The sequence below is a fragment of the Oncorhynchus masou genome, chromosome 30, assembly GCF_036934945.1.
Source record: "Oncorhynchus masou masou isolate Uvic2021 chromosome 30, UVic_Omas_1.1, whole genome shotgun sequence".
NCBI classification, from domain to species: Eukaryota; Metazoa; Chordata; class Actinopteri; order Salmoniformes; family Salmonidae; genus Oncorhynchus; species Oncorhynchus masou.
The window spans coordinates 8,234,421-8,260,242 of NC_088241.1; the positions used below are offsets into that span (position 1 = coordinate 8,234,421).

Genomic DNA, 25,822 nt, shown 5'->3' on the forward strand with positions numbered 1-25,822 from the left:
GCCTTACGTTTTCAAATCTTTTTTGCTTTCAACTTCAGATACCAAGTTTTAACAGAATTCCATGCTGCTTTTAGGTTCCGTTTAGGTTTCGGATTTACTTAATCACAAAACCTATTGAATTTGTCATGTAATGTGTAAGAATCTAGTTGTACTAAGCTCTTGCTAAGCCAGCGTCTGTTTCAGTGTTGCTATACTTGTCTCATGTCCAGTCATTGGTACTGGTGGCCCCTGTTCCCAGCATTAGACAAACTCTTTTGGACACATTGCCACCAACTCTGTCCAGCAGCAATGTACGCACACGCACCCTCCCTCTGTTTCTGGTTAACTATAGATACTTGGTTTGTGACACAGAGAGAGGGTGGGAGAGAGGGAGAAAATGAAATGGCATACGAAGAGCTAGTGGAAGAGAAGGAGTTTTGTCCCAAAGGGAGTGCTGCATTCTGGGATACTTGGTGATGGAGGCTGAGAATTTGGGGAATTGGAGAGAGGGTGGTTGAGTAATGTAGGACAAAGCATAGGGTGTACTCAATGTAGCAGTCAATTTTTTTATTTCACCTTTATTTAACCAGGTAGGCAAGTTGAGAACAAGTGCTCATATACAATTGCGACCTGGCCAGGATAAAGCAAAGCAGTTCGACACATACAACGACAGAGTTACAAATGGAGTAAAACAAACATACAGTCAATAATACAGTATAAACAAGTCTATATACGATGTGAGCAAATGAGGTGAGATAAGGGAGGTAAAGGCAAAAAAAGGCCATGGTGGCAAAGTAAATACAATATAGCAAGTAAAACACTGGAATGGTAGATTTGCAATGGAAGAATGTGCAAAGTAGAAATAAAAATAATAGGGTGCAAAGGAGCAAAATAAATAAATTAAATACAGTAGGGAAAGAGGTAGTTGTTTGGGCTAAAATATAGGTGGGCTATGTACAGGTGCAGTAATCTGTGAGCTGCTCTGACAGTTGGTGCTTAAAGCTAGTGAGGGAGATAAGTGTTTCCAGTTTCAGTGCTTTTTGTAGTTTGTTCCAGTCATTGGCAGCAGAGAACTGGAAGGAGAGGCGGCCAAAGAAAGAATTGGTTTTGGGGGTGACTAGAGATATACCTGCTGGAGCGTGTGCTACAGGTGGCAGATTCTATGGTGACCAGCGAGCTGAGATAAGGGGGGACTTTACCTAGCAGGGTCTTGTAGATGACATGGAGCCAGTGGGTTTGGCGACGAGTATGAAGCGAGGGCCAGCCAACGAGAGCATACAGGTCGCAATGGTGGATAGTATATGGGGCTTTGGTGACAAAACGGATTGTACTGTGATAGACTGCATCCAATTTGTTGAGTAGGGTATTGGAGGCTATTTTGTAAATGACATCGCCAAAGTCAAGGATTGGTAGGATGGTCAGTTTTACAAGGGTATGTTTGGCAGCATGAGTGAAGGATGCTTTGTTGCGAAATAGGAAGCCAATTCTAGATTTAACTTTGGATTGGAGATATTTGATATGGGTCTGGAAGGAAAGTTTACAGTCTAACCAGACACCTAAGTATTTGTAGTTGTCCACGTATTCTAAGTCAGAGCCGTCCAGAGTAGTGATGTTGGGCAGGTGCGGGTAGCGATCGGTTGAAGAGCATGCATTTAGTTTTACTTGTATTTAAGAGCAATTGGAGGCCACGGAAGGAGAGTTGTATGGCATTGAAGCTTGCCTGGAGGGTTGTTAAGTGTCCAAAGAAGGGCCAGAGGTATACAGAATGGTGTCGTCTGCGTAGAGGTGGATCAGAGACTCACCAGCAGCAAGAGCGACCTCATTGATGTATACAGAGAAGAGAGTTGGTCCAAGAATTGAACCCTGTGGCACACCCATAGAGACTGCCAGAGGTCCGGACAGCAGACCCTCCGATTTGACACACTGAACTCTATCAGAGAAGTAGTTGGTGAACCAGGCGAGACAATCATTTGAGAAATCAAGGCTGTCGAGTCTGCCGATGAGGATGTGGTGATTGACAGAGTCGAAAGCCTTGGCCAGATCAATGAACACGGCTGCACAGTAATGTTTCTTATCGATTGCGGTTAAGATATCGTTTAGGACCTTGAGCGTGGCTGAGGTGCACCCATGACCAGCTCTGAAACCAGATTGCATAGCAGAGAAGGTATGGTGAGATTCGTAATGGTCGGTAATCTGTTTGTTGACTTGGCGTTCGAAGACCTTAGAAAGGCATGGTAGGATAGATATAGGTCTGTAGCAGTTTGGGTCAAGAGTGTCCCCCCCTTTGAAGAGGGGGATGACCACAGCTGCTTTCCAATCTTTGGGAATCTCAGACGACACGAAAGAGAGGTTGAACAGGCTAGTAATAGGGGTGGCAACAATTTCGGCAGATAATTTTAGAAAGAAAGGGTCCAGATTGTCTAGCCTGGCTGATTTGTAGGGGTCCAGATTTTGCAGCTCTTTCAGAACATCAGCTGAACGGATTTGGGAGAAGGAGAAATGGGGAAGGCTTGGGCGAGTTGCTGTGTGCAGTGCTGTTGACCGGGGTCGGAGTAGCCAGGTGGAAAGCATGGCCAGCCATAGAAAAAATGCTTATTGAAATTCTCAATTATGGTGGATTTATCAGTGGTGACAGTGTTTCCTATCTTCAGTGCAGTGGGCAGCTAGGAGGAGGTGTTCTTATTCTCCATGGACTTTAGTGTCCCAGAACTTTTTTGAGTTAGTGTTGCAGGAAGCAAATTTCTGCTTGAAAAAGCTAGCCTTGGCTTTTCTAACTGCCTGTGTATAATGGTTTCTAGCTTCCCTGAACAGCTGCATATCACGTGGACTGTTCGATGCTAATGCAGAACGCCATAGGATGTTTTTGTGTTGGTTAAGGGCAGTCGGGTCAGGGGAGAACCCCAAGGGCTATATCTGTTCCTGGTTCTAAATTTCTTGAATGGGGCTTGTTTATTTAAGATGGTTAGGAAGGCATTTTTTTTAAATATCCAGGCATCCTCTACTGACGGGATGAGATCAATATCCTTCCAGGATACCCCGGCCAGGTCGATTAGAAAGGCCTGCTCGCTGAAGTGTTTCAGGGAGCGTTTTACAGTGATGAGTGGAGGTCGTTTAACCGCTGACCCATTACGGATGCAGGCAATGAGGCAGTGATCGCTGAGATCTTGGTTGAAGACAGCAGAGGTGTATTTAGAGGGCAAGTTGGTTAGGATGATATCTATGAGGGAGCCCGTGTTTAAGGCCTTGGAGGTACCTGGTAGGTTCATTGATAATTTGTGTGAGATTGAGGGCATCAAGTTTAGATTGTAGGATGGCTGGGGTGTTAAGCATGTTCCAGTTTAGATCGCCTAGCAGCACGAGCTCTGAAGATAGATGGGGGCAATCAGTTCACATATGGTGTCCAGAGCACAGCTGGGGGCAGAGGGTGGTCTATAGCAGACTGCAAAGGTGAGAGACTTGTTTTTAGAGAGGTGGATTTTTAAAAGTAGAAGTTCAAATTGTTTGGGTACAGACCTGGATAGTAGGACAGAACTCTGCAGGCTATCTTTGCAGTAGATTGCAACACCGCCCCCTTTGGCAGTTCTATCTTGTCTGAAAAGGTTGTTGTTTGGAATTAAAATTTCAGAATTTTTGGTAGTCTTCCTAAGCCAGGATTCAGACACAGCTAGAACATCCGGGTTGGCAGAGTGTGCTAAAGCATTGAATAGAACAAACTTAGGGAGGAGGCTTCTAATGTTAACATGCATGAAACCAAGGCTATTACGGTTACAGAAGTCGTCAAAAGAGAGCGCCTGGGGAATAGGAGTGGAGCTAGGCACTGTAGGGCCTGGATTCACCTCTACATCGCCAGAGGAACAGAGGAGTAGTAGAATAAGGGTGCGGCTGAAAGCAATAAGAATTGGTCGCCTAGAATGTCTGGAACAGAGAGTAAAAGGAGGTTTCTGGGGGCGATAAAATAGCATCAAGGTATAATGTACAGACAAAGGTATGGTAGGATGTGAATACAGTGGAGGTAAACCTAGGTATTGAGTGATGAAGAGAGAGATATTGTCTCTAGAAACATCATTGAAACCAGGAGATGTCATTGCATGTGTGGGTGGTGGAACTAATAGGTTGGATAAGGTATGGTGAGCAGGACTAGAGGCTCTACAGTGAAATAAGCCAATAAAACACTAACCAGAACAGCAATGGACAAGGCATATTGACATTAAGGAGAGGCATGCTTAGTCGAGTGATCGAGTGGTCTGGAGAGTGGAGAGGTTGGTTGGGGGTCACGGCGATTTAGACAGCTAGCCAGGCCATCGGTAGCAAACTAGCATAGGATGGACTTCTGTTATTAGCCACCTCTTGCGTTCCGTCAGTAGATTAGTGGGGTTCTGTGTGGTAGAGGGTATTAATCCAAATCACACAACACCAAAAATAAAAACAATACATATAGCTATAGACCCAAGTAGAGGAGAAGAAAGAAAAAAAATTGTCCGATTGTCTATTCAAATAGCAGCCGATAAGACAGCTAATGGCTAGCAGGCCGCAGATGGGCGCCCAGGCAACATCGCGACGGAGGAACCAGCCGGATAACTCCTTCGGGTAGATAACGTCGACAGTCCAGCCGTGAAGGCCCGGTTGGGCTCCGCGTCGGCAGCAAAACGGGTCCGGATAGGTGACCGCAGCCTGGGAGTGATTGATGGAACTCCTCAGCTGGCTAGCTCCGGAACAACTGATGTTTGCTCCGGAATCGACAAAAGCTTTAACTAGCTTCTGATTAGCTTCTGGATTAGCTCCTGGCTTGCTCCTGGCTAGCTTCTGGCTAGCTTCTGATTAGCTTCTGGATTAGCTCCTGGCTTGCTCCTGGCTAGCTTCTGGCTAGCTTCTGACCTAGTTTGTGATTAGCTCCTGGCTAGTTTCTTGGAGGGTTACAGATTTGAGGTAAATAATACTTTTTTATAAATATAAATTGGTGAGGCGGGTTGCAGGAGAGCGTTTTGAAGACGAGTTTATGGAAAATTAAAACAAAATGTATGAAAAAAGTTGTAAATATATATACGGGACACGACGAGGACAAAAGATGTCTGAACTGCTATGCCATCTTGGTTAGATAAGACTGAAGAATACCAGGTAATTACACATTATTTGCTTTATGCTTTGGAGGAGGATAAGTAATTGGCAATGAATAAGCCTGATAATACAATTTTCTTCAATGCTGTAATGTTTTGGACTCTCCCCCTCCAGCAAGTTGTAGACGTCACACGCCTAGTGGCATTGCATTGCTTTCTGATGTGAGACACAAATGGAGACCGATGTAGTGATGGCGAGATTCACTGGTGTGTGTGACAAGTTGTCAGGAGGTTGAGATTCCTCACAGCAAAGTGATGGCCCCTCTGACTGACTTGTACAGTATCATAAATATCTGTGGCTGGCCCACCATTTCTCTGAGAGGCATTGTACCTGAAATGCCTTCCTTAATCCATTCCTTGTCGCTTTTCTTCATATACATTCATAATTGAAGCACTGTTGGGTCTTAGAATTAGTGGCTTCTACTAGAGCTCTACCGATTAATCGGAATGGCCGATTTTAATGAGGGCCAATTTCAAGTTTTCATAACAATCGGAAACTGTTATTTTTGGACGCTGATTTAAAAAAAATATATATTTTTTTTACAACTTTATTTAATGAGGCAAGTCAGGTAATTAAGGATGCTGCGAATTTTCGCAGCTTTTTGTTAAAAATCGCGCAAAATTTCAACGTCCTGCTAGTCATGCCAGGAATATAGTATATGCATATGATTAGTATGTGTGGATAGAAAACACTGGTTAAATGATATCTGTGACTATAACAGAACGTGTGTCGGAGTCAAAATCCCAAGGAAACCTGTTCACAAAATCCACGAAAAAAATCTAAATCCACCAGTCTCTGTATTGTCTATGGCAAGGTAAAATAGATAGCGACCGGTTTATAGTTCCTACAGCTTCCACACGATGTCGCCAGTGTTGTGGATTGTATTGAAGTTAATCCTTGGTCAAATGAGTAATAGGCACATTCTGTCGTCGAGTCTCCCAGAGGAAGTTATGAAAGGGAGAAAATGGACGACGATTTCAAAACTTGCTGCTATTGAATACAGATCGCCCCGTGATCAATTTGATCGTTTATTAACGTTTACTAATACCTAAAGTTGGATTACAAAAGTAGTTTGAAGTGTTTTGTCAAAGTTTATAGGAAACTTTTGTAATTTAAAAAAAAGTGACGTTGCGTTTTGAAACAGTTTTTCCTGGATTTGACGGTGTTCATAAATGGACATTTTGGGCATACATGGACCGATTTAATCGAGAAAAAAATACCCATTTGTGATGTTTATGGGACATATAGGAGTGCCAACAAAGAAGCTCGTCAAAGGTAATGAATGTTTTATATTTTATTTCTGTGTTTTGAGTAGCGCCGGCTACGAAAATTTTGTTTACGTCCCCTTCGTGTGTTTCTGGGGGCTGCATGCTATCAGATAGTAGCTTCTCGTGCTTTCGCCGAAAAGCATTTTACAAATCTGACATATTGGCTAGATTCACAACGGGTGTAGCTTTAATTGAGTACCCGGCATGTGTGTTTTAATGAACGTTTGAGTTGTATGGAGTACTATTAGTTGGCGCTCTGGAATTTTGCTGATTTTTATGCCTGTACAGAAACCGCAGCCATGACAGGTTTAAGAACCCATTCTTATTTTCAATGACAGCCTAGGAATGGTGGGGTAACTGCCTTGTTCAGGGGCAGAACAACAGTTTTTTTTACCTTGTCAGCTCAGGGATTCAATCTTGCAACCTTACAGTTAACTAGTCCAACACTCTAACCACCTGCCTCACGAGGAGCCTGCCTGTTACGCGAATGCATTAAGAAGCCAAGGTAAGTTGTTAGCTAGCATTAAACTTATCTTATAAAAATCAATCAATCATAATCACTAGTTATAACTACACATGGTTGATGATTTTACTTTCTTAAAATCTATACACAGAAGTATATATTTTTAAACCTGCATATTTAGCTGCATATTTAGCTAAAAGAAATCCAGATTAGCAGGCAATATTAACCAGGTGAAATTGTGTCACTTCTCTTGCGTTCGTTCATTGCACGCAGAGTCAGTGTATATGCAACAGTTTTGGCCGCCTGGCTCATTGCGAACTAATTTGCCAGAATTTTACGTTGAAGGTTGTGCAATTTAACAGCAATATTTAGACTTACAGATGTCACCCGTTAGATAAAATACGGAACGGTTCCGTATTTCACTTGAAGAATAAAAGTTTTGTCTTCGGAATGATAGTTTCCGGATTCGACCATATTAATGACCTAAGGCTCGTATTTCTTTGTCATTATGTTACAATTAAGTCTATGATTTGCTAGACAGTCTGACTGAGCGATGGTAGGCACCAGCAGGCTCGTAAGCATTCATTCAAACAGCACTTTTGTGCGTTTGCCAGCAGCTCTAAGCAATGCTTCAAGCATTGCGCTGTTTATGACTTCAAGCCTATCAACTCCCGAGATTATGCTGGTGTAAACGATGTGAAATGACTAGCTAGTTAGCGGGGTGCATGCTAATAGTGTTTCAAACGTCACTCGCTCTGAGACTTAGAGTAGTTGTTCCCCTTGTTCTGCTCTCTCTCCAGCTTCGTCATTCTATACAGTAAGTACCTGTGTCACCTGGGCTGCTCTGCCCTGTGCCTCTGCTGTGGAAACTGATCTCTGGTGGCTCACTAGAACTCAATACAGCAGACAGCCTGGCTACTCCACAAGGAGTCCACCAGGGCGTTAGGTTTTAATTGCTTGGATGGCAGTTCAGTTCACTGTTAATGCATGGTTACTCTGTTTGATGAACTCCTCATAAATTGTTTCAGTCATGTATCTCCCTTGGGGACCATATGAGTGGAAAGACAGAGCGGGGAAGACAGCAACATGGTGTGTTCCACCACTTGCTCTCTGCTCCTGTTACATGACTGTCTTAGAGGAATGAAGCGTGGATTTAGTTTTCTTAGCTTGCGCAACATTTCACTCAATCAGCTTTTATACTTACGCAATAATACATGAGGCCATGTGTTAGGGCATTTATCATGGTTGTGGCATGGTCTCTTTCTGACTACCATTTAAAGCACAACTACCGCAAAATGGTTGCTATGGAGGCTCTTCCCCCTTGCTAGCTACACACTTAACACAATCACTTCAGACTGAAGTTGAAAGACGGCAAACAAGCTGCATTTTTGTTTCATTTGACCTGTTTTTCTATTGACATTGTTGTGTACATATCCAGAAAAACTATGCTGATTCATGATTTCGACCGGCAGAGAAAAGCTTTGTCTCGTCCCGACTCTCGACACATTCATTATTACAGTACCCAGTGGAGATAGAATTTCAATGTTGCAAATGTCGGAACGTCTCAATGCTTTTTACAGTGGCAGATGACAGTGGATCTGGAACCGCAAGGGTTGCAAAGGGTCAAACATTCCGGGAATTTTCCATGGGAAGTTCAACCTGGGAATTTAGGAAATTTTGCTTAAATTCATCAAGAAAGTTAGCTTATAACCATGAGGCTTTTTTTTGTGGGATACACAAGGCAATTCTAGGTCTTGTGGCATATTTTGGTTAAACTATTCCCAATTGAATTGCAGCCCTCTGCATGCACAATGTATTCTTCCATCACATGTGCAGTACAGTCTTCCATCACATATACAGCTGATTCACAAGATATTGCACACTAATGAGATGCTGTTGAGCCCACACTAATACACTGTCTGAGCCAAGGACTACATGCTTTCTAGTAAGTTTTGACTAAAATACTGATTTGGGTGAATATATTTTATGATATACATGATTTTTTGATAACTAGTAAATAGTAGCCTACAGCAAAGTGTGTTTAAATCATTTCTAATGTTAACAATTTCTGCTAGTCAGTTTTTGCTACCATGTGGGTTTTAGCTTTCTCGAGCCTGCTAACTGAGTGTTAATTCATCTGTTTCCATGTTTAATATTAAACCATTTATCTTACAAAGGAGGAGTTTAATCTAACGGCTTAACTATTTATCTGTACATGGAATGGTATTTAGAAATATTTTTTTTATTTTGTATTTTTTTAATCTTTACAGTGCCCTTGGCTTTTTCCTATCTGTGTGGAGACATTTCACTGCAGCTAATGTCGAAGGAAAAGCTGGGTACACTCGCAAATCCTTTGCCAAATTATATGTGAAGAATGCAACAAAGATGCAGAAATATCTGGCCAGGTGCATAAAGTTCCCTCAGCGCTCACAACAAGCAACCTCTGACAGAAGTCCCTATACTTCTATTAGAAGTAAAAAATTATGAATCGGACGTCTTATCGATAGCAACAGCTCATGGTCCTCCTTGAATCAGAAGTTGTTTTTTTTACTCAATGGAGGAATGTAGTCAGAGATGCTGATGAATGTCTTGCTCGAGCTGTGTATGCTACTGGTTCACCTCTGATGCTCACAGGCAATGTGTATTGGAAGAGATTTCTGAATGTTCTTCGCCCAGCATACACCACTCCAACCAGAGTTCAAGTGAAGGTCAAGCAAATCATAGAGCAAGCAGACTGTATTGCAATCATCTCTAATGGGTGGTCGAATGTTCGTGGGCAAGGAATAATTAGCTTTATCATCTCCCCTCAACCAGTATTCTACAATGGACAGGCACACCGGTCTCTACGTTGCAGATGAGCTGAAGGCAGTCATCAATGACCTTGGACCACAGAACAGGTGACAGACAGTGCTGCGAACATGAAGGCTGCTTGGTCTAAAGTGGAGGAGTCCTACCCTCACATCACATGGCTCATGCATTGAATCTGCACCTCAAGGACATCATGATACTGAAAACAATGGATACACTCTACAAGAGAGCCAAGGGAATGGTTAGGTATGTGAAAGGTCAAATTATAGCAGCAATCTACCTCTCCAAGCAAAGTGAGAAGAATAAGAGCACCACATTGAAGCTGCCCAGCAACACCCGTTGGGGTGGTGGTGTCATGTTTGGCAGTCTTCTGGAGGGGAAGGAGTCTCCAATAAATGTCCATATCAATCTGTTGATATGGACAGCCCCATCAACAGGATCCTCCCGGATGATGTATTTTGGGAGAGAGTGGTAACTGAAACTCCTGAAATCTATAGCAGTAGCCATTAAATGGATTGAGGGAGACAATGCCATCAGACTCTGCTTGTCGACGTAAGATAAGAAATCCGTACTGCCCTGCTCACTTCACTGTTGCGCCAAGCAGAGGAAACTGCTGTTCTGAATTACACCAAAAAGCGTGAAGACTTCTGCCTGAAGCCCATACACGCCGCAGCGTACATGTTGGACCCAAAGTTTGCTGGCAAGCGCATCCTGTCTGGTGCAGAGATCAACAAGGCCTATGGTGTCATCACTACTGTGTCTCGCCACCTTGGCCTGGATGAAGGCAAGGTTCTTGGCAGTCTGGAAAAGTACACTTCCAGGCAAAGGCTTTGGGATGGAGATGCAATATGACAGTCGTGCCAACATCTCATCATCCACATGGTGGAAGGCACTTTGTGGATCTGAGGCTCCTTCCCCTGTTGCCTCCATTATCCTCCAAATCCCACCAACATCAGCCGCCTCAGAGCGCAACTGGTCCTTGTTTGGGAACACACACACCAAAGCACGCAACAGGCTGACCAATACAAGGGTTGAAAAATTGGTGGCTAATGGTGGCCATGCAGGCAAATGTGAGGCTTTTTGAGCCTGACAACGAGCCATCGTCAACAGGGTTGGAAAGTGACAGTGAAGATGAGGCCTCAGTCTGATGTTCAAGAGGTGGACATTAAGGAGGTCATGGAAGACAGAGGAAGACGGTCCAGAAACTAAAGCTTTGGTTATCATTTAACAAATGTATGTTGAAAATGTTTTTGGGAGATGCGATGGATAATTCAATATTCCCTTTTGTTCAGTGAAATCATTCCATGTGAAGTCAACTCGTTCAATTCAATTCGTAACTAAGTGTTTTTATTTCTATTGGAAGGATTTAATCATTTGCAATAGTCTACCTATGATAAGGTAAAAGGTTTGTTTCGTGCTCCATGTGATATGGTAAATGTCTCCAAAGCAAGAAACATCGACATTTAAATGGTATTAATATTAATTCCCATTTATTCCCACGGAAAATTTCCACCTCTGAATATTACCTAAAATGTGCCACCCTAGTAACAGCAGTATTGCATTGCTAGGGTAATGATGTAAACAATGTCTGTTTTTCTGAATGTGGCTATGTGTATGTTGTCTAGTATGTCATGGGATACTCTTACTCCAAATCACCTGTTGTATAAGGCTGGCTATAGTGGGTCAGCCATTTGAATGAATTGAGTATTAAGTATAGCCTATTTTGGGGGGAATAAGACAGGATCAGTCTTTGTATGGTGTTGCATGCTGATTGTTTCTCTCTCCCCCCCCCCAGTGATGGACACCAAGGCGGTGTTTACTGCCCTGTACAGTGTGTGTGAGGAGAATGCTACGTTCTTCTCTGAGGGTGCTAAGGGGGCCCAGGGGGGCGCGGCACAGCGACTGGTGGACACCATGACCCTGATCCAGGAGCACGCCCGCAGCCTGGAACCTGTCATCTCCGGCTTTGCTGCTGTCTACCACCACTTTGACTTTGACCCACACATACCAGCCAACGGATACCGCTCTCTAGTCAAGGTAGAATGGCAGGGTTTGTTTGTCTGTATGTGTGACAACTCCCTAGTTAAGAGAGATTGAGGGAGTGTGTGTTTTTGAGCGTCCTTAGTGCATATGTGTGTGTGCCAAACTCAACACCAGCATCGTATGCCTCAAGTTTATTTTTATTTCTGCTTTTTATTTATTTTTTGCTACCAATTCATTGAGTGTCATGATAGAACCTTTTCAGGATCCTCATGACCAGAAATCATGACCACCTCTCTGCCAGCTGCTTACCTCTATTAGTAGTCTCAATTTCTGTCTCCACCTTTTTTTATGTTCTCTCACACTCCTTTTCTGTACCTGTTGTTTTTTTGCTCTGACATTCTCTTTTTTTAATGTTATTTCTATCTCTCACACAAGCACTTTTCCTCCTCCCCCCTATTTCTTTCACTCCCTTCTCTTTTTCCTCCCACTCCTCCAAGGTGGTGCGCTGCTGCATTCTCCACATCATCCACAAGGGGCGCTACATCTCCACCAACCGACGCAGCATCTTCTTTCGGATGGCCCACAACGCAGGGGAGATGGAGGCCTACTGCTCGGCCCTATGTCAGCTGAGAGCCCTCCTCTACCTGGCCCAGCGACTGCTGCACGACAACAGCCACGGGAACCTCTTCTTCCACGAGGAGAGCGGCCTCAGCCAGAGCTTTGTCCGGGAGTACTCCTCCATGCACAAGGGCTGCTTCTACGGACGCTGCCTTGGATTCCAGGTAGGGGGAGATTTGGAGGGAGGAATACTTTTGGAATGTCTGAGGCACTTTTGGTTAGCCTCAGGGAAAAATATTTTGTCATCATTTGTGTTCGTCTCTCTCCTCTTCAAGTTCACTCCAGCCATCCGTCCCTGTCTGCAGACCATAGCCATTGGCCTGGTGGCCTTCGGAGAGAACTACAGGCGCCACCAGTCAGGCATTGGTCAGTGGCTCCAGCAAACCTCCCTATTGATGGAAACAAAAGCCACTCAATCATTAATAAATTCTCATTTACATCCTAAACCATTCTACTGACATGGCAACTCAGTCGACGTGAAGGGATTGTGAGGGTGAATATCAATGCTAGATACAATACATCATTAACCTGTAGTGACACCCCATCCCGTGAACGGGACTGTTGTCATCATCTGACACTAATTAGCATAACGCAACGGACATAAATATTCCTAGAAAATATTCCTATTCATGAAAATCACAAGTGAAATATATTGGAACACAGCTTAGCCTTTTGTTAATCACCCTGTCATCTCAGATATTCAAAATATGCTTTACAGCCAACGCTAGACAAGCATTTGTGTAAGTTTATCATAGCCTAGCATAGCATTATGCCTTGCTAGCAGCAGGCAACCTTGTCACGGAAATCAGAAAAGCAATCAAATTAAATTGTTTACCTTTGAACTTCGGATGTTTTCACTCACGAGACTCCCAGGTAGACAGCCAAAGTTAATTTTTTTCCCAAAATATTATTTTTGTAGGCGAAATAGCTCCGTTTGTTCTTCACGTTTGGCTGAGAAATCGCCCAGAAATTGCGGTCACCACAACGCCGAACAATATTCCAAATTAGCTCCATAATATCGACAAACATGGCAAACGTTGTTTAGAATCCATCCTCAAGGTGTTTTCCTAATATCTATTTGATAATATATCCGTCGGGACAATTCGTTTTTCACTAGGACCGATTGGAGTAATGGCTACCTCTGTATTTTACGCGAGAATGTCTCTTGGAGCCACCATGTGACCACTTACGCAATGTGGCCGCCTACGGCTATTCTTCAACAGAAATGCGTAAAACCACGTCACAATGCTGTAGACACCTTGGGGAATACGTAGAAAGCGTAAGCTCGTTGATGGTACATTCACAGCTGAATAGGGAGTCATTGGAACGCAGAGCTTTCAAAACCTGGGGCACTTCCGGATTGGATTTTTCTCAGGCTTTCGCCTGCAACATCAGTTCTGTTATACTCGCAGACAATATCTTTACAGTTTGGAAACGTTAGTGTTTTCTATCCAAATCTGTCAATTATATGCATATTCTAGCATCTTTTCCTGACAAAATATCCTGTTTAAAACGGGAATTTGTTTCCCAAAAATTAAAATACTGCCCCCTAACACCAAGAGGTTAACCTGTTGATGCTCTGGGGGCGCAATTTCATTTTTGGATGAAAAACGTTCCCGTTTTAAACAAGATATTTTGTCACAAAAAGATGCTCGACTATGCATATAATTGCTACCGTTCGAAAGAAAACACTCTGACGTGTCCAGAAATACAAAGATCTTCTCTGTGCGTGCCCTAAAACGTGAGCTTCAGGCAAAACCAAGATGAGATGGCATCCAGGAAATGACAAGGATTTTTGAGGCTCTGTTTCTCATTATCTCCTTATATGGCTGTGAACGCAAGAGGAACGAGCCTGCCCTTTCTGTCGTTTCCCCAAGGTGTCTGCAGCATTGTGACGTATTTGTGGGCAGATCATTGGAAGATTGACCATAACAGACCACATTTACCACGTGTCCGCCCGGTGTCCTGCGCCGAAATTGGTGCGCAAAAGTCACCTGCCAGTATTTTTCCATGGGACACAGAGAGGAAAGCAAGCTTCCACGAACTGCATGTCAATGAAGAGATATGTGAAAAAACACCTTGAGGATTGATTCCAAACAACGTTTGCCATGTTTCGGTCGATATTATGTAGTTAATCCGGAAAAAGTTTCACGTTGTAGGTGACTGCATTTTCGGTTCGTTTCGGTAGCCAGACGCAATGTAGAAAACGGAACGATTTCTCCTACACACAGACGCTTTCAGGAACCACTGCACATTTGGTATGTGACTGAGACTCTCCTCATTGAAAACATCAGAAGCTCTTCAAAGGTAAATGATTTTATTTATTTGGTTATCTGGTTTTTGTGAAAATGTTGCGTGCTACATGCTACACAAAATGCTATGCTAGCTTTGCAAATTAGTCAATTTCTATGGTTCAAAAGCATATTTTGAAAATCTGAGATGACAGTGTTGTTAAGAAAAGGCTAAGCTTGAGAGCAAACACATTATTTTAATTTTATTTGCGATTTTCAGAAATCGTTAACGTTGTGTTATGCTAATGAGCCTGAGGCTTTAGTCACAAACCCGGATCCGGGTTGGGGAGTTTCAAGAAGTTAACCGCTAAGGTATGTGGGATGCTAGCGTGGCCTGGCCAGAAGCCGGTGAAATTGCGGAGCGCCAAATTCAAAAACAAATACTCATAATAAAAATTCATAAAACATACAAGTGTGTTACATCGGTTTAAAGATTAACTTCTTGTTAATTCAGCCTTGTGTCAAATTTCAAAAAGGCTTTACGGCGAAAGCATACAATGCGATTTATCTGAGGACAGCGCCCAGCACACACAAGCATACAAGCATTTTCCAGCCAGGTAGAGGAGTCAAAAGTCAGAAATGGCGATTTAAAATGAATCCCTTAATGTTGTGTATTCTAGTTTTGTCCCTTTTTAGGGCACCTTTAACTCTCCTTTGCTTACCTACATTGAAATGCTTGGAATGGTCTTCCTGTGAAACGCATTAAACAATGCTCTCGTTAATTTCGATTCCCGTCTCATGTCCTGTCCTTTTATTAGTTGTGTAAGTAATACAGTGTGCTATACAACGAAACTGGAGATGAGGAAGAAACGTTCTCACGTTTGTGCTCATCTTCTGCAGAAAGTCTGAGTTAAAAAAAAAAATTCGCTGTAGAAAGACGCAAACAAAACGTGGAGCTAACCAGTTGAGTGATGCTAGCTAGCCTTTGATGTCACAGCCTCGAGGAATAGAAAGAATTTCGCTGCGGGAGAAAGTGAAGTCAGCGTGAGTTAAAAAAAAAAAAAGGGTACGGGACCGTCTGAAAAGTGAGAAAGAAAAATGTCTGCATTGATTGGAAATGTAGGAACATTTGATGAATCTGTGGAACAATGGAGTTCTTACCAAGAACGTATTGAGTACTTTGTGTTGGCAAATGGAATTAAAGCAGAGGTTGTTGTGCCAACATTTTTGACTTATGGGAAGAAAAACATTCAATCTACTGCGCAGCCTAGTAATGCCTGAAAAACCTGGTGATAAATCATATGATGAAATTGTGGCTACCTTTTTTAAAAGGACATTCTCCCAAACCACTGATAATTGCAGGGATTCCGGTTTCATAAGAGAAATCAAGAGGAGAGGGAATCAATCTCAGTTTGTGGCTGTTTGAAACAGTAATCTGAAAACTGTGAATTTGGGCAAGCAATGAGTGACAGTATACGTGATAGGTTAGTGTGCGGCATGCGCAGCGAGGCAATTCAGAAACGCCTTTTGACTGAGAGTAACTTCTATTGCTCTCTGTAATGTTGAGTACGTCAATGGAAATGGCAAATAAAGACGCACAACAGCTAAGTACATCGACCAAAGTGCATAAGGTGTCTACGTGGTTAAAAAACAAGGCAGGAGGTGGGAAGCCATGCTATTGCTGTGGGAAACCAGGTCACCAAGCAGAGGAGTGTTGGTGCAAACACTTAGACTGCAGAAGTTGTGGATAAAAGGGTCACATCGAACGTGCATGTAAAAACCAAAAGACACGATCAAACAAAATTACTGAACAAAGGAAAAGCCACTTCAGGAAGTACAAAAAGAAAGTGCATATAATGGAGCACACAGAGGATGAACAAAGTGTCTGAAGGGGAGGAATCTTTGCATGTTATGTTAATTTCAGACAATGGATATGGGTAATGGGTGACACCGCTACTGGATGGAAATGCAGTACGGATGCAAGTGGACATTGGAGCAGCCATATCTTTGCTGTCTGAGGCTGTATACAAGGAGAAACTACATCACCTTACACTACAGCCCACAAAGATGACTCTGAAAACATAGTGAGAGGAAGCATGATTGTTACAGTGGAGCAGTCAGCCATGATGAAAAGACGGCTTCACACGCGACTCGACCTCCAAAGACGAGACCGGTTGTACAGACACAACAGCAAGCACAGGTGGAGAGATGGAGCAAAGCAAAACACAGAAGCTTCATAGCTGGAGAGCGAGTTCTTGCTCGGAACTACTGCAAAGGTCCAAAGTGCATACCAGCCACAGTGGTTGCACAAACAGGGCCTGTGTCCTATACAGTTCACACACCGGAGAACATCATATGGAGAAGACAAGCGGATCAACTGTTGCAAGGAACCAACCTCAGATGACTCCTGTCAAATGACAAACCAAGATCAGCTACTGGAGACCTACCACGACTATGAGCTATCACCTGAACATCCCCTGCAGCAACCTACGAATGTGGAAAGTGCTCCAGACTCACCTGAACCAGCCAGAGTGCCTACTCGGGGTACTGTTGCACCCCCGTCTGGGCATACACCATCAACACTCAGACTCAGAGATAATGTGACTGTAGACTCACCTGTACGTCGTTATTACCCAGCAAGAGAAAGACAACCACCTGACAGGTTGACTATTTAGTTCAGACTAACCACCGACATTGGGGCAGAATACACCCCAGGGTTAAGTCTGGGGACTGAAGCAGTCTTTCCTCTCCTTCCCTAGTTTAGAAAAGGTTATTCTGAAAAGTTAATTTATTTACATTAAGATAACTTATATTAAAAAGAAAACAATAGGCAAAACAGTGACTATTTACTTTTTCCTTATGAGTGATCAAAGGTAAAAGGGGGAGGAATATGTTGTGTATTGATATTCTAGTTTTGCCCCTTTAGGGCACTTGTAACCTCCCCAATGCTTACCTACGTTGGAATGTTCTTCCTGTGAAACCCATTAAACAATGTCCACGCTAATTTCTACTCCCGTTTCATGTCCTGTCCTTATGTTAGGTATAAGTAATAAGAGTGTGCTATACAACACTTACCCTTTGATCTTCATATGGTTGCACTCACAAGACTCCCAGTTACACAGTAAATAAATAAAGTCCCTCTTTATGTCCCAAAAAATCAGTTTTGTTCAGTAATCCAATGGCTCCAAGGTGGTCACAGCAGGCAGTCGAATACATACTAAAAGTACCGGTAAAGTTTTTCGAAACATATCAAACGATGATTATAATTAATCCTCAGGTTGTTTGTCTTTTATAATCAATAATATTTCAACCGGACAATACCGTTTTCAATAGAAAGGAAAAATAACAAACGGAGCGCGCCGAATCAGGTCTGCAAAGTTCCTCTGACCAAAAGGGCTGTTTACTCGTCGTTTTTCAAAATTAAAAGCCTGAAACCATGTCTAGACTGCAGTTCCTATGGCTTCCACTAGATGTCAATCTGATTCCTAACCCAGTGGATTCTCTATAGGCATTAAGTTGGAAAAACAGCCACATGAAAATAATTCCACTTCCTGAATGGATTTTTCTCAGGTTTTCACCTGCCATATCAGTTCTGTTATAGTCAGACATTATTTTAACTGTTTTTGAAACTTTAGTTTTTTCTATCCAAATCTACAAAATGCATGCATATCCTAGCTTCTGGGCCTGAGGAACAGGCAGTTTACTTTGTGCACGCTTTTCATCCGGAGCTGAAAATACTGCCCCCTACCCAAGAGAGGTTAAAGGGAGACTGGCTTACATCGCCCTTTAACCCACACACATTTGAAATTATTTCTTAATCCCCAAATGACATTACAGTCTAGAAGGTTTCCAACATTTCATAGGTCATGGATATATGGACACTTATTAGTACAGAAACACCTTTTCCATGCAGCACACAAGTAAGCATTTCACTGTTAGTCTACACCTGTTGTTTTATGAAGGATGTGACAGCACACACAAACGATATGATCGAACACTGTCTTGTGCTCTATGCTGCGTCCCAGTGGAGGAAGGAGGTATTGCACCGTACGGTGAGTATCTGTCCCTCTGACCACTGCTATAGTCTGTCTGGGACATAGAGCCAGCCTTTGACATGGTCACTCTATCCCCATGGTCACCTATTAACCAAGTCTTGGTGATTTAATTAGATTATGGGAATCTGTTTTAGTGCTGTGGCAGAACAAATAGCCATACAGTTCAGCTCTCCTGGACAACAAGTGACCATTGCTCCATCCCATCCAGACACTCCTAGCATGTACTACCTCCAGTCATGGCCATCGCGCTGTCTCTACCTCCCCCTCCCTGTGTTTCTGTCTCAGTGAGGTGGTGATTTGATGTTAGCTACTCACTCCCTCTCTTCTTCCCTGTCTCTTTTCTTTTCATTCATCTTTATCCATACCTATACATTTTACCCTCTCTGCCACTTCCACTACCTTGACCCACTACCTTGATCCACTCTTCTTTTTCTTTTTTTACCTGCAACTGTCTTTATCACCCTCTCCTTCTTGCCTCCCTCCTACAACCATCTCTCCACTATCTTCTCTCCCCCTTCGCTCTTTCTCCAGGTGTAGCAGCCAGCTCCTTCTTTACCTCAGGGAAGTACGCCATCGACCCGGAGCTAAGGGGGGCAGAGTTTGAACGCATCACTCAGAACCTGGACGTCCACTTCTGGAAGGCCTTCTGGAACATCACAGAGACTGAGATTCTATCTGTGAGTCACTGACCACTCTGGGTGGACCTTGGAATGGGTGGCTGGTAGAATACTCTTCCCTTGCGCTTGGATGTACAGCTCAGTGGTAGATTACTCTTCCCTTGCATGTGTTTGTATCAGCGTTTGTCCTGTTGGCTATCTTGACTCTCTTTCATGCCTCTCATAGTTATGTAGTTACAGAGCTTGTAATACTGTCACTGTGTTTAGATTTTACTGGATGCTTCCCTGCCATGAGGAGATGCTCTCAACTTTGTCTTTTGTCAATTTTATTGACCTACAAATGACCGGAAGTTCAAAACAAAAGAATGAAATGATATGGTGAATTATGAATGTTTATCTGATTTGCCCTCTGCCTTCACTCTTTCTTTCTTGTCCCTCCTCCTGAAGGAAGAGACTGAAACATTGCAGTGTATCTGTGACGGATGACAAAGTAATCTTCTTCCTCCTTGCCTTTCACTCGTCCCCTCAGAGTCTAGCCAGTATGACGTCCACCCAGGTGAAGGTGAACCGTGCCCTCTCAGTGCCCCCTGTGCCCTTTGACCTCCCGCTGGTGGCCAATCCGCACCTCACTGTCACCATAGAGGCCCCGTCGGCCCACACTGGCCCTGGCCCCGTGCAGATGAGGTTGATCTCCTACGAGCTGAGGGAGGGACAGGTAACTAAAGCCTTGTTCATATTGCCATTTTGAAGTGACTCAAATCCTATTTTTTTTATATATATATATATATATGATTCAAATCGTACTTTTCCTGCCGTCTGAACAGCCAAAAAGTACATGGGATCAGATATTTCAAGCCACATTTCAAAGCACCTTTATATGTGATGAAAAAGAAGGACGAAGGCAGTTTTCATATAATACATTTAAATGCCTTTATTTTTATGGCGTGTTCAATGGAAACAAAGATTAAAAAATAGTAAGCAATACTATACACATAAATTGAAATATTGTAGATATGTTATCAAAATGCAAATTAAGGCTAGAAGCATAATCGAAAAACGTTTTGCAAAGTAAAGAAGTTTGTATTGGACAAATGCAGGTAGGTCCCGCTTGGTTCTTCGGTTCCTAGTGAATTCAACCCTGGTCTCATACTGGTTATATTCCAGTCTCAGCTGATTCTACATCAAAGTTCACTGTTGTTAACCTTTCAAATCTGACATGCAGAACCTTTTAACTGGTAGATCAAAATGTGCTGCTGTCGCTGTACTACCTTTAATAGCAGCAGTCTGACAGTGTGTATTTCTCATATTAATTAGCTTCAAGCTGTTGAGAAGCCTCTTCCTGCGTGAAATGCTCAAACATCAAGGGATTCTGTTAGTTTGCGTTTCCTTTGTCTGAGAGCAGCTGTTGTAAACAACAGTGTCTTCTCTGCTCATCCGTGGCTCTTAATCCCTTTAAATCCTCACGCACACGCACACACTCACATGTATTTATTTGGGGAGGTATTGAACAGCAGAGCTGAGCATCTGTAGTCTGGCATTATACCAGACATGATATCAGCCAACACTTTCAACTCACTCATTGATCCTGCTCAGTCAAAGAGCTGTTTTATGTGGAGGACACAAGCGAAAGCCTCTCTGCTGTTCCCTGCTAATGTTAATGAATGGGAATGAGGATGGTGTGTTTCTGGTGGAGTTGGAAGGACAGTCCGGAGCAGAGAAAAAAAACGCACAGCTAATCCTGACTGAAGGGATTGTTCAATAGAGCTGTAAAGCAAACAGACACATCAATATCTGTAGCAATTGAAGTGAAAACAATTTTTCTACCGTTTGATTATGATAGTGATTGTCTGTCTCTGTAGGACAGTGAGGCGTTGCTGTCCCTGTCTCGTTCTGAGGGGGGTCCTATCTCCCTGTCTCTGGGAATGAAGACCAAGCAGAGCCCCCCTTCTCGCTGGCTGCTGGTGCACTACCACGGAGGAGGCTTTGTGGCCCAGACCTCCAAGTCTCACGAGGTAACAACACATTCTGTTCTCTCTCGTTCGTTCGTTGGTAAGGAATTTACATCACGTTTCACCTTTAACCTAACGAGTGTCTCTATGGTGGGAGCCCATGGTGTGGCCTGGTTCTCTCCACAGCCTGTGTTCAAGACATCAATGTCTTTTTAATATATTATAGTTAACTGGAATCAAACCATTCTAATGAACAGTTTGGGAGTTGGGTTGTTAGAGGGGTACTTGGTGGTCTTGAGGATATGATTGTGTTTTCACTCTATGGCTTCCCTGTAGTGAGCCGTTCCTGCTAAAGACCGTTTAATTCATCCTGTAGGGTTGATGGACACACAGACTTTATTTGTATCACTATTATCCAGTAATTGGTGCAGGCCAGCCCCCCCTTACCTCCTCTTCCACTCCTGTCTCTTTCCTCCCTCCTCATTCTCTCCTCTCTCTCCTTCTCCCCCTGTCCTCTTGAAGTGGTCAGCTCAGAGCTCAGCCTCTGACAGATGAGACAGGGGGCTGTATTATATAACCAGCAGGCTACTTTTAACCACTGAGAAGCGTCACCCTGAAACGAGAGTGGACTGGCAGTCCCTTGATCTCCAATAGCCTAGCAACCAGAGGCTGTAGGAAGTGATCTGAGGAGGAACAAGCCTGTCATGTTGAATTAGCCTGGAATTCTGCATGAAGTTATTATGGCTTTATATTACATAGACATCTTCCATTAGGACCTATCTGTGTGTGATCTCTAGACTCTCTCCTCTAACCCTGTCCTCTACGTGTTCCTCCTTTCTGATCATTATTCCCTTTGTTCTCTACTCTCCTTTGTCCTAATGACCTCTTCTGTCATTTTTGTAATCACTTCGGCTCTTTGCTTTCTTTTCTCTCTCCTCCCTCCTGCACTGTACCCACTCTTGTTCTTCCTTCTTCCCCCTGGCCAGTGGGGGGATGGATAGAGCCTGTGAGGGCAGGAGTCTGTGGTGTCTCCATTTTTCACTTTTCCCCCTCCTGCCACCTTCACTCCTCCTCCTGGAGTGTTCAGGGAGATGGATAGTGTCTGAGGGCTGAAGCTCTCACTCTCTCACACAGAGGGAGCTGTGTAGTGTGAGGGCAGAAGTCTGTGGTGTCCCTCTCAGTACCCCATTAATTCAGACCCCCAATAATGGATGGGCCACAACTTAATCACTCAAGTGTGTGTGTGTGTGTTAGAGGTGCTAGCCCAGAAGCAGATTAACCACAGTGCCTGTCTCTGCAGAGGAGTGGAACTACTACACCCTGTAACCCCGGCAGTAGGGGATGATCTGCAAGGTTATGGATAGGTGGGCATACTTTCCATACACACCTCTCATCAGGACAGTTTAGACCCAGCCTGTTGTTCTGTGGGCATTCATCTCAATATGGGGGCCGCTGGCAAACCTTGTGATTGTCAGATCTGGCCAGCGGTGCTGACGGGTGTCAAAACACATCATGTACTGACAATGGCGATCGTTCAAATTGACACGCAGGCGCACACACACCACACCACACACGTCAGCGGTGCCAGACTGGGATCCATTATGACAGCGTGGCTTTAAGAGTGCAGGGCAGATTCCCAGGGATGGTGTTGAGGTGGTGTTTGGCAGTGTGATGTGGTCACATCCAGTCATGGGCCACTGAGGTGAGGCTCTCTGTGTATTGTTTAGAGAGGCGGAGCTGTCACTACTGACACTGTCCCTGATGTTTAGAGAGAAGAGGAGAGATGTTTGAAGGACAGGAGAGAAAGTTCTGTAGAGGGCAGACTAATATTGTCAGATGAGATTTATTGTCAGATGTACGCTCTCTGAGTAGGCTAAGTACTTGATGACCGTACAAGGTTATAATAATAAAAGCAAATATTCTAAGGATGTTTGATCTGAGAAGTATGTTTCTAAGAATGCTAATCACTTAGCTACCATGACATCAAATTGCACAGCAACAACAGGTTAACACCACTCCTGTGTAGTGAGAGCAAGGTTCTCATGTTGCATTTGTGAGCACAGTGCACATACCTTGTATTTTCATAACAGAATTACCAAGCCACCACTGGAGTTCTGCAGTGTACGTTTGAGGTTTGGTTGGTAGTTCACCATTACAGAACCTGCAAGGTGGGAATCTGATACCAGGACCTCTTCTCCTATCCTTAACACCACCTCCTGTAAAGCTAGCTAGGGGGCACTAAGAAGCATTCAGAACTGCAAACAGCACTCTGCCTGCCCCCGTAGGGGGTTAACTCACTCCTTTCACCCCCTTTCTTTCTTCTCCAGCCATACCTGAAGAGCTGGTCTCAGGACCTGGGTGTGCCCATCCTGTCTGTGGACTACTCTCTGGCCCCTGAAGCCCCCTTCCCCAGGGCCCTGGAGGACTGCTTTTACGCCTACTGCTGGGCCATCAAGAACCACCACCTGCTGGGTAGGACTACACACCACTACCACTTTATCTTAGAATAAAGGATCTTTAATATCCCAGAGTGGAAAATGTCTTTGACAACATTTTGATGCTGTGTATATGTAAATAGACATGCCTGTTTTTTTCAGGTGGACTTTATTCGCAATGATCTCAATATTTACCATGGATACTTCCTGGTACTTAATAGATTATTATGACAGAAAGCTAAAGACTGGTTAGCTTGGAACTCACTCAACTGAATGTCATAGTCTCAATTTATGTCTCAAGTATAAAACATTGTGGCACAAGATTAAACATTGCCTCATATAAACACGGGCACAAAGAGTGGGACTTGGAAGTGTTATATATAGACTCACTTTTAGTCAGCTTTTCTCCTTTCTCTCCCTCTTTCTGTTTCTCTCTCACTCTCTTGCCTCAATCTACTGACTCTGACTCTCCTCTCTCAGGTTGGACGGGGGAGAATGTCTGTCTGGCGGGTGACAGTGCCGGTGGTAACCTGTGTATTACAACATCGATGCGTGCTGCGTCTCATGGTGTGCGAATGCCTGATGGCATCGTAGCTGCCTACCCTGCCATCCTGCTCACTGCCTACGCCTCGCCCTCCCGCCTGCTCACCCTCTTCGATCCCCTACTGCCCCTCAGTGTGCTCTCCAGGTGTCTCAGTGCCTACGCAGGTACGACTGTGTGAGAGGGAGCAGAAATGGTTTACTGCCCCTGAGTGTAGTGCGTGGTGTTTGTGCATGCCGATCAATGCTGGTGAGTGATTGGTACCACATTTCCCCCCTCCCCCTCCCTCTCCCTCTCTCTCCCAGGTGAGGAGCCCCAGGCAGAGAAGCAGGTGGAGAAGGTGAGCACTCTGAGCATGGTGAGGAGAGACACGGCCCTGCTGCTCAGAGACTTCAAACAGGGAGCTTCCAACTGGATCCACTCCCTACTGGACCCCAACAGAGCCGCTGCCACGGCATCAACAGGTAGGTACACCAGTGTGTGTGTGTTGGAGGGGGTCTGGGGTGTGTTGTGGTGAGAGGGTATGTGTGTCTCTATGTACTTGTGTTCACGCATCTTTGTGTCTGACTGAGGTGAAATAATATTTTCCTATTACCGGAAGGGCCATGTATGTATGATTTTGTATTAAAATTGATATCCATAGTTAACATCTTAACCAATCAATCACCCACGGCTACCACCCTGTTACGTCACACCCTCATCCATACATATCAATTCACTGCTTAGTCTCAGGCCACAGAAGGCTCTCCCCACTAATTGTGTTGAAACCCTGCAGTAAGCAGACTATTCCAGGCGTCACCATGTTACCTGACACACAGCAGCAAGGGGCCAGACTAATGACTTTGTCATTGGTGGGTGTACATTATTAAAGGCCTTGATGGGGAGTTCATTATTAATAGAAGAGTTCCGTGAGTACAGCTTTGAGAACAGACAAGCCTCTTACAGCTGTGTTGTGATGGGGAGATCATATCGTAATAACACCATTATTGCTTAAAGCTAGAATCCGCAGTTGAAACGATAACAAAGCGGGCACCCCGCCTCTGTTTTGGACAAAAGCTGAGGGATGGGCCTGGAGCAATGTAACCACTCAAATTCAAACTGTAGACTGCTATGGATGGAAGGAACCCATGTGATAAATGTAGTTTTAAAGCTTTACAGTGTTAGTTTACATTTATATTGTTTACATTTATAACAATTGGGGTGAAATAAGATTGTGGGGTTCTGATGGGGTGTGACAGTTGAACTAAGCTCAAGGCATTTTTAAGTGTATTCTTCAATCACTGGTGTAATATCAATCATTTATTAGTCCAAAAATGAATCCATCTCCCGATAACTGCATGTCCCTCACTCCCGCCTCTTCTCACCGTCCTCCAATCATGTCTTCATTGATGTTTCCCTGTTCCATAATGGCCTCAGTCTTTCTCTCACTCTGCTTCTGTCTTATTTTGGTTTGTCAATGACTTTCTCTTCTCTCTCCAGACACGTCTTCGTCAGTGAGGAAGAGTGTGTCTGAGGCATCCATCAGCTCACCCCACTCGGACCCCCCCGAGCCCCCTGAGCATCCCTCGGACTTCTCCCTTAGGAGAGAGTCTCTGAAGAGCCTCGCAGGCCACGCCAACAATGCCATCGCCACCCTCGCTGCTGCCCCCACCACACCTGCCCACAATGCAAGGGTGTTCCCCGAAACCACGGTATGATACTCGCTGAGTTTCCCTTTAAAGCAGATGTAGGATCAGATTACCCTCCCCAAATCCTGACCA

General features: G+C 44.0%; 1 protein-coding gene across 3 annotated transcripts in view; it reads left to right on the forward strand.

Moving 5' to 3' along the window:
- The window catches only part of LOC135521970 (hormone-sensitive lipase-like), a 47,901-nt gene that overhangs the window by 16,175 nt on the left and 5,904 nt on the right, over positions 1–25,822 (forward strand). For all 3 annotated transcript variants that reach the window (XM_064947811.1, XM_064947813.1, XM_064947812.1), the window contains 10 exons: positions 11,429–11,670; positions 12,114–12,398; positions 12,510–12,600; positions 19,052–19,197; positions 19,667–19,852; positions 20,997–21,149; positions 23,414–23,558; positions 24,002–24,229; positions 24,368–24,526; positions 25,542–25,753. In XM_064947811.1, coding sequence (XP_064803883.1) covers positions 11,429–11,670; positions 12,114–12,398; positions 12,510–12,600; positions 19,052–19,197; positions 19,667–19,852; positions 20,997–21,149; positions 23,414–23,558; positions 24,002–24,229; positions 24,368–24,526; positions 25,542–25,753 — 1,847 coding nt within the window. The remainder of the gene's footprint in view (positions 1–11,428; positions 11,671–12,113; positions 12,399–12,509; positions 12,601–19,051; positions 19,198–19,666; positions 19,853–20,996; positions 21,150–23,413; positions 23,559–24,001; positions 24,230–24,367; positions 24,527–25,541; positions 25,754–25,822) is intronic.